The following is a 9,635-nucleotide window of genomic DNA, read 5'->3' as shown; positions in this document are numbered from 1 at the left end:
GTTATGGGCTATGTACAGTTATGGGATATGTACAGTTATGGGCTATATACAGTTATGAGCTATGTACAGTTATGGGCTATGTACAGTTATGAGCTATATACAGTTATGAGCTATGTACAGTTATGGGCTATATACAGTTATGAGCTATGTACAGTTATGAGCTATGTACAGTTATGGGCTATGTACAGTTATGTGCTATATACAGTTTTGGGCTATATACAGTTATGAGCTATGTACAGTTATGGGCTACATACAGTTATGAGCTATATACAGTTATGAGCTATGTACAGTTATGAGCTATGTACAGTTATGGGCTATGTACAGTTATGAGCTATATACAGTTATGGGCTATATACAGTTATGGGCTATATACAGTTATGAGCTATGTACAGTTATGAGCTATGTACAGTTATGAGCTATGTACAGTTATGGGCTATGTACAGTTATGGGCTGTATACAGTTATGAGCTATGTACAGTGAGGTAGTTTACGTACAGTGAGGTAGTTTATGTACAGTATCTAATGTGCAGAAGTATAAACGAAGCTACGTCAGGAGACATGTGCAATGTGCAATATACCGTAAGTTCAAAGGTAGTCATGTAAACATCAGTAGTGCAAAGGTTAGAGTGATCACATTAACCAGGGATGAGCAGCCGACAGGTGTTGTCATTGTCATCAAGTATAATCCATAGTATCAAGTACAGTCCATAGTATCAAGTACAGTCCATAGTATCAAGTACAGTCCATAGTATCAAGTACAGTCCATAGTATCCCAAGGTGGGGGGGGGGGGGCAATAGTTCAGCGGGGTGTGTGGAGGGGGGGATTATTCATCAGCCTTCTGGTGCAGGACCTGAGGATCCTGTACCTCCTGAGTCTCTTAGATGGTAGGGTCAGGGGTCAAACAGACCCGAGGATCCTGTACCTCCTGAGTCTCTTAGATGGTAGGGTCAGGGGTCAAACAGACCTGAGGATCCTGTACCTCCTGAGTCTCTTAGATGGTAGGGTCAGGGGTCAAACAGACCCGAGGATCCTGTACCTCCTGAGTCTCTTAGATGGTAGGGTCAGGGGTCAAACAGACCCGAGGATCCTGTACCTCCTTAGTCTCTTAGATGGTAGGGTCAGGGGTCAAACAGACCCGAGGATCCTGTACCTCCTGAGTCTCTTAGATGGTAGGGTCAGGGGTCAAACAGACCCGAGGATCCTGTACCTCCTGAGTCTCTTAGATGGTAGGGTCAGGGGTCAAACAGACCCGAGGATCCTGTACCTCCTGAGTCTCTTAGATGGTAGGGTCAGGGGTCAAACAGACCCGAGGATCCTGTACCTCCTGAGTCTCTTAGATGGTAGGGTCAGGGGTCAAACAGACCCGAGGATCCTGTACCTCCTGAGTCTCTTAGATGGTAGGGTCAGGGGTCAAACAGACCCGAGGATCCTGTACCTCCTGAGTCTCTTAGATGGTAGGGTCAGGGGTCAAACAGACCCGAGGATCCTGTACCTCCTGAGTCTCTTAGATGGTAGGGTCAGGGGTCAAACAGACCCGAGGATCCTGTACCTCCTGAGTCTCTTAGATGGTAGGGTCAGGGGTCAAACAGACCCGAGGATCCTGTACCTCCTGAGTCTCTTAGATGGTAGGGTCAGGGGTCAAACAGACCTGAGGATCCTGTACCTCCTGAGTCTCTTAGATGGTAGGGTCAGGGGTCAAACAGACCTGAGGATCCTGTACCTCCTGAGTCTCTTAGATGGTAGGGTCAGGGGTCAAACAGACCCGAGGATCCTGTACCTCCTTAGACTCTTAGATGGTAGGGTCAGGGGTCAAACAGACCCGAGGATCCTGTACCTCCTTAGTCTCTTAGATGGTAGGGTCAGGGGTCAAACAGACCCGAGGATCCTGTACCTCCTGAGTCTCTTAGATGGTAGGGGGGTCAAACAGACCCGAGGATCCTGTACCTCCTGAGTCTCTTAGATGGTAGGGGGGTCAAACAGACCCGAGGATCTTGTACCTCCTTAGTCTCTTAGATGGTAGGGTCAGGGGTCAAACAGACCCGAGGATCCTGTACCTCCTTAGTCTCTTAGATGGTAGGGTCAGGGGTCAAACAGACCCGAGGATCCTGTACCTCCTGAGTCTCTTAGATGGTAGGGGGTCAAACAGACCCGAGGATCCTGTACCTCCATAGTCTCTTAGATGGTAGGGTCAGGGGTCAAACAGACCTGAGGATCCTGTACCTCCTGAGTCTCTTAGATGGTAGGGGGGTCAAACAGACCCGAGGATCCTGTACCTCCTTAGTCTCTTAGATGGTAGGGTCAGGGGTCAAACAGACCCGAGGATCCTGTACCTCCTGAGTCTCTTAGATGGTAGGGTCAGGGGTCAAACAGACCCGAGGATCCTGTACCTCCTTAGTCTCTTAGATGGTAGGGTCAGGGGTCAAACAGACCCGAGGATCCTGTACCTCCTGAGTCTCTTAGATGATAGGGTCAGGGGTCAAACTGACCCAAGGATCCTGTACCTCCTGAGTCTCTTAGACAGTCCGTGGTTGGGGTGGGAGGTGTCCATGATGATGTTTGCCGCCCTCCTTATTGCAAGCTTTGTAGCAAATGGGGAAGTTGTTATAGGCCGATAAGTGAGTTATTAAATGACATATTGACAAGATAATGAAATACTGTTTGGAGGAATGAACGTGTGGTGATGATAAGATCACAATGGTAGACCTGGTAGACCCTGTATGAAACCCTGGTATGACCCTGTATGAAACCCTGGTATGAAGCAGAGTTGTCAGAAGGTTTGATGACCTGGTGACCACAAGTGCATGTTTAATACAGTTTCATACTGTCTCGTATCTTATTGAAAACCATACTTTCTTCTTGTATGATGAGATGAGGTGAGGTGAGGTGAGTTGAGGGTATTACTGAAAAACGTCTGGTAGACTCCAGAGGTGTGTTAGATATGGACAGAAATACTTTTATGCCTGAAATTGGCAGATAGGCTAATCTCAGCGCTAGGCTAATCTCAGTGCTAGGCTAATCTCAGCGCTAGGCTAATATCAGTGCTATGCTAGGCTAATATTTAGTATTTATTTTGAATGTGTTTTCTCTCTATATGATCCAAGCCTACAGGACCAGGTAGTTTAGGTGGACGTGAGACATTAAATTGTGTCGCCTGCATGAAAGATGACTGAGGCCTAAATCAGTCTAGTCATTCTACCATCAGAGGAAGAGATGGCAACATTATGAATATATTTAAACAACAACCCCCATCATGTCCATGACAAGTGTTTAATAAAACAAATAAAAACAAAACTCCAAAGCAAAATTCTGAGTCAGAGTTCAACAAAATAATGAAATAATTACAATATTATTATTATTATTATTAGTAGTAGTAGTAGTAGTAGTAATAGTATTATTATTATTATTATTATTATTATTATTATTATATAATGAAGATTGATGATGATTATTAACAATAAACATTCTTCTTCTTATTATTACTATTATTATTACTACTACTAATTAACTACTACTACTACTACTGCTACTACTACTACTACTACTACTACTACTACTACTACTACTACTACTACTACCATTACTACTATTACTACTACGACTACGACTACGACTACTACTACTACTACTACTACTACTACTACTACTACTACTACTACTACTACTACTACTACTACTACTACTACTACTACTAGGTCTACTAACTATAAGTTGTAGTATCATTATTGTAATTACTGGTAATAATAGGATCAAAGACAAAAGCGCATGAATAAGAAATCAGCTGTTCTTCCCTCACATCAAACAGACTGTGGTGACGTACGACAGAGACGTCTATGATTAGAAACATTTAATCTGAAATGTCATAATCATCATAATCATCATCATCATCATCATCATCATCATCATCATCATCATATGAGAATAATAATGTAATAGCATACTAACACTACTGCTGTCAAATCTTCTTCCATCCTATTTTGTTCACTTAAAAGACAGGACAGTCACAATAATAATAATAATAATAATAATAATAATAAATACATAATAATAAATAACCTTTATTTGTATAGCACTTTTCCTGCAAACGTTGCAGCTCAAAGTGCTTTAACAAAATAACAAAATAACATAAGAATGACTATAAGACTTAAACAACTAAATACATATACAAATATATAGATTCATCAACTAACATTAAAAGATACATTTAGAAAAGAACACAGTCATTTAAAGGCAATGTTTAAAAAGATGAGTCTGTCCTTTCCTGTAGTTCCGCTTGGCAGGCTGTAGGCCCGCGCACACATGATGAACTAGTGGAAGTGAGAGGAGTGTGATGTCTGCATGGTGAGGGCTCGGGCTGAGAGAGGGAGTCCTGGCCCCACCCCGCCGACACCCGGGGTGTCTATTGGCTGTTACAGATAACCCAGTCCCTGGATGTGGCGGCTGGCAGCTTTGGACTTATAAAATTAAAACTCCCAACTTTGTTTCCTGGCACTTGTTGCTGCCTTTGCGGAAGTTTTGCGTCCGTCCCGAGCGTTCCTGTGTTCGTGTCTGGGGTTTCCCGTGGGGGAGATGAACTCCATTGATCCGCAAGCAGCCCACCACACCTCTCAAGCCCACCACACCTCTCCATCCGGCGGGTCTCAACAACCCAAAAGCGCGCAGGAGGCGCCGGAGATGGAGATGTCTGTCTACTGCGACAACCTCAGCATGTACCACCACCAGCCTCTCCAGGGCGCGCAGAGACCGGCCGGCTACGGGGGGCTGGGGGACTACACCGCCTCGCCCAACCCTTACCTGTGGCTGAACGGCCCAGGTGTCAACTCCTCCGCCTCCTACCTGCACGGGAACAACGCGGCATCTTTCATGCCTCCTTCCTACGGATCCCAACGGCAGTTCCTGACTAACTCCCCCGGGTTTGGGGGGCCAGATCTGGGCTGGCTGTCGATAGCGAGTCAGGAGGAGTTGTTGAAGCTGGTGCGCCCCCCGTACTCCTACTCCGCGCTCATCGCCATGGCCATCCAGAACACGCATGAGAAGAAGCTCACCCTCAGTCAGATCTATCAGTATGTCGCTGACAATTTCCCGTTTTACAAGAAGAGTAAAGCGGGTTGGCAGAACTCCATCCGACACAACCTGTCTCTGAACGACTGCTTCAAGAAGGTGCCGAGAGACGAGGACGACCCAGGTATGTGACAATGACAGACTGTTCCTCTGACTAAACTCATTACTGTCATACATGTCATAATTCCTGATGGATTGGAACAAGTTAATGAGAAGAAGTATTTGAAGTTACCTCGTGCAAAATCTATAATTGATATATTAAAGTTGAAACGAATAGGTATCTTACTGTTCTATTTGATCCTTAAATTGTCAATAAATAAGTCAATAATAATAATAATAATTTAAAAAGTAAATAAATGTTACCTGTACTAAGTACCTCTAGCCATCTTTACTGCCATTTCAGACATGAAAAGTATCATAATCCAGGCCTAGAGCTGGGGTGCACGGAGTAGCTTTAAGCTTTATCATGTGAAGTAAAACTAGTAATTTATAGTATTATAGTAGTATGAGTGCGGCCCTTAAACTCTGTCTTGAACAGTAAATCCATGGGATCACACTTTGAAGGCTTGTCGCTTGTTTTCAAAGCATAGATATCCTTCAGTTTCATCTGCAGACTACAGATACTGTGTAGCCTACTTTTATTATTTTTATTATTATTATTATTATTATTATTATTATTATTATTATTATTATTAGTAGTAGTAGTAGTAGTAGTAGTAGTAGTAGTAGTAGTAGTAGTAGTAGTAGTAGTAGTAGTAGTATATTTTACTGTATCAGACACAACAAAAGGCAAATTCCAACCAAAATGATTACGAGCGTGAGACTTTGTGTTGTCCTCATGTGCACCAGCCAGTGAGTTATATCTAGAAACAAACAGGGAGCTGAAACAGAGATGTGTTTGGCTGTGCTGTCACACGGACATGCTTCTAACATGCTTCTTCACACCATCTTCATTTCAAGGGAAAGGAAACTATTGGACGTTGGACCCTAACTGTGAAAAGATGTTCGACAACGGAAATTTCCGTCGGAAAAGGAAACGCCGTTCTGACTCCAGCAACGGGAACGCCGGGGCCGGGGCAACCAAGGTAGAAGATGGCCGACCGCCCGCCCCCATCAAGGCCTCGGACAGCCCCCAGGTCCACGGGCCCTCGTCCCCAGAGATGGAGGTGGTCAGCGAGGGCCACAAGGGTGCGTCCCCTCCTGGGCTGGCCGGGTCAGGAGGACCGGGTCTGACCTCCGCGCCGTGTTTCAATAACTTCTTCAGCAGCATGTCGTCTCTGGGCTCCGGCCCGCCTGGCAGACAGGGCTCCCTGGGCCTGGTGAACGAGCTGTCCAACCGGAACATTACGGCGCTCAGCCCGTACCCCGGGAATGCCGGGCAGGACGGCGGGGGCGTGGAGCACGCGGACGGCAGCAGCTTACACTTCAACCGGGGAGTTTACTACAACTCGTTCGGCGGGGGGCAGGGCGGACAGTTCAACAGCCACTTCTACAACAGCTTCAGTGTCAATAGCCTCATATACCCCCGGGAGGGAGCGGATCTATAGGGGTCTACGGTTCTGTCCCTAACCCCGTCCTCCTTTAACGGCACAGAGCACCGTACATACAATACAGCCAATCACAGGACAGAGACTTGGTGGCAGCTCAAAGCACAGAACAGGAGAATCTGAGGGGACAGGTCTATAGATCTAAAGGTCTGTAGGTCTATATGTCTATGGGTCTATATGTCTAGATTTCTATGGGTCTACTGGTCTATTTACTGCAGGTTATCGAGTGTTCCTTTCTAAAAGGAGAAAATAGGCTACTGTTCAAATCAAATCCAGTTTTATTTGTATAGCGCTTTTCTCACAGAATGTGACCCAATGTGCTTCACATGATGACAGAGCACGAAAGCAGGCAAGGGCAGAAAAACCTGAAAACTGATTGTGCATCCAGGAAAACTCCCTTGCAGCACTCTACTCATAGAGCGATACTGTTTCCAATTGACTGAGGCAAAATTACTAAATTATTACATGTGCTGTGATATACGAATTACTGTAACAGGCTGGAACAGGACATGTTAAACTCTCGGCTTAACATCGGCAAGCTGTTAATCTAAAAACTACCCAATGAAATTAATGATAATAGTATTTTTGGACAGATCCAGCTACAGTTGCTTTCACAAAAGTGCCAAAAGACGAACTTGAACACCACTGATACACTGATACTACTTATGCAAACGTTGTCTAGATAACTACATGCTTACGGGAGGGTTGACCACATTATTTTTTTAGGGAAACGTTGTGACTGAAGCCGTGTTATCGAGGCTCATCTGTGTGTAATTGTATTGTGTACAGCGTGGATGTGTATTTCTTTTTGTAAATTATAAACATTAGTTTGAAACTATTTATACTATTGTTAAATTATGTACAGGTACTACAGACCGATGTCAGATGGTTCACTTTAAATAAGTTTCATTTTAGATGCTGATGATCAAACTAGTTCAACACTGAATGGCCATGGTGGATTTATTCAGTAACCAAAACCAAAATCATAAAATGTAAAAAAAAAAAAAAAAAAAGATGTTTCAATGTGACAATCACTGTATGCCTTATGTATATTTATCATTCTGTTTTTGTCCTTTTTGCACATTGAAACATCAAATCTATCAGTGATCATCATCAATATACGTCATGGTCATAATGTATCTGAAGCACTGCTGTTCATTCTGGTAAACATAGATTGCAGAATACTTTTTTACGGCTGTTGAAATTCCACATTCTGAATACATACATACTGGTCTCTTTATAGGTTTTGTTATATGACTGTAAATATTGTAAATAAAAATCCACATATTTAGATGAAACATGTTATTTGTAGTGTATTGAGAGGTGGCTGGTGAAGACTTAGTGACAGTAGCTGTGTACAGCAGCTGAGCTATCGACTGCTGCCTCGGACAAACCTACTGTGCTTCATTTCTGTGTTTTTTCGCAGGAATGTTTGTCCTCAATTATCCAACATTGACAGTGAGGATAATAATAATAACCTTTATTTGTATAGCGCTTTTCCTGCAAACGGTGCAGCTCAACGTTTATATCACGTATCATATCATATATATCATCAAGGATATCATGAATAGGCATTTTTAAAAATTATTATTAAGCAACAATATATATTTTTTTGAATAACTTTCATTGTGTTGGTTCTATAATTTAAACATTTAAGGATGTGCTCATCTGTGGCTCAGCTGGTAGAGCATGGTGCTAACAACGCTTATGTTGTAGGTTAGATTCCTGCTGGGACCATATATACTGAAACATGTATGTATGCACGCAATGCAATGTAAGTCACTTTGGATAAAAGCGTCATCTAAATGGCATAACGTATATATATATATATATATATATATATATTAAAGAGACACCTCACCATAGTAAGTAAGTAAGTAAAGCTTTATTTATATAGTGCCTTTCGTACATGAAATGCAACTCAAAGCACTTTAATACCACAATACTTCATATTTATTATCTCAGCACCATACCAGAGTCTACATTTACATTCAGGGCATTTAGCAGACGCCTTTGTCCAAAGCAACAATAAAAAAAACTTTAATAAAATAAAAACTAGTACTCGGTCAAGATAAAACAACAGTAACATATGAAAACATAGGACATGAGACCTGATCAAATTAAGTGTATTATAAACACAACAGACAGGAGGAAGGAAAGGCTTCAGGAGGGACAGTTACGGTTGAGGTGGAGGTCTTCAGTTAACAGTGGAGGACAGGTAGAGACTCTGCAGTCGTGACAGCGGTGGGGAGCTCCTTCGACCTGGATGGTGAACGGGCGGGTGAGGAGAGGAGTGGAAGGGCTGGTGTATCATCGGGGGTGGAGGAGAGGAGTGAACGGGCGGGTGTATCGGGGGTGGAGGAGAGGAGTGAACGGGCTGGTGTATCGGGGGTGGAGGAGAGGAGGAGAGGAGTGAACGGGCGGGTGTATCTGGGGTGGAGGAGAGGAGTGAACGGGCTGGTGTAGGAGAGGAGGAGAGGAGAGAACAGGCGGGTGTATCGGGGGTGAGCATTGCCTGCATGTAGGAAGGGGGCAGTTCCCGTTAGGCGAGCACAAGGATCTGAAACCTGTTGCCAGCTGCTAAGGGAGGCTGGGAAGGGTGCGGAGGAGAGGGGTGAGGGAGGAGAGGGGTGACATGGGAGAGTTTAGGAAGGTTGAACACCAGACGGGCGGCAGCGTTCTGGATGAGCTGCAGTGGTCTGAGGGTGGAGGTGGTCTGAGAGTGGAGGTGTGATGCTCAGACAGGAGTGGTCTGAGGGTGGAGGGGGTCTGAGGGTGGAGGTGGTCTGAGGGTGGAGGTGGTCTGAGGGTGGAGGAGGTCTGAGGGTGGAGGAGGTCTGAGGGTGGAGGAGGTCTGAGGGTAGAGGTGTGATGCTCAGACAGGAGTGTGTGACAATAGCTGAGGCGGGAGATGACCAGTGTGTCTGGTCTGTTCCTTCTATAGTAAAAAAGAAAGATAAGAGATGGAGATAACCCTAACCCTAAGGAAATGATTTTGTGTATTCAGAGATTTTCCAAAACTACATCCAC

At 44.3% G+C, this 9,635-nt stretch overlaps 1 protein-coding gene across 1 annotated transcript; it reads left to right on the top strand.

The window, feature by feature from the left end:
• Window positions 1-4,566: 4,566 nt before the first annotated feature.
• Window positions 4,567-6,605, top strand: foxi2 (forkhead box I2; the record flags this gene model as incomplete). The annotated part of the gene is made up of 2 exons (XM_080534082.1): window positions 4,567-5,182; window positions 6,019-6,605. The coding sequence occupies 2 exons, from the start codon at window positions 4,567-4,569 to the stop codon at window positions 6,603-6,605; spliced, it is 1,203 nt and encodes a 400-aa protein (XP_080390208.1).
• Between the last annotated feature and the right edge of the window lie 3,030 nt (window positions 6,606-9,635).

This window comes from Nansenia antarctica (genome assembly GCF_963989245.1).
Source record: "Nansenia antarctica genome assembly, chromosome: 1".
Classification (NCBI taxonomy): Eukaryota; Metazoa; Chordata; class Actinopteri; order Argentiniformes; family Microstomatidae; genus Nansenia; species Nansenia antarctica.
The sequence above is the reverse complement of the archived record's forward strand: the minus strand, read 5'-3'. Positions and strand labels throughout refer to the sequence as shown.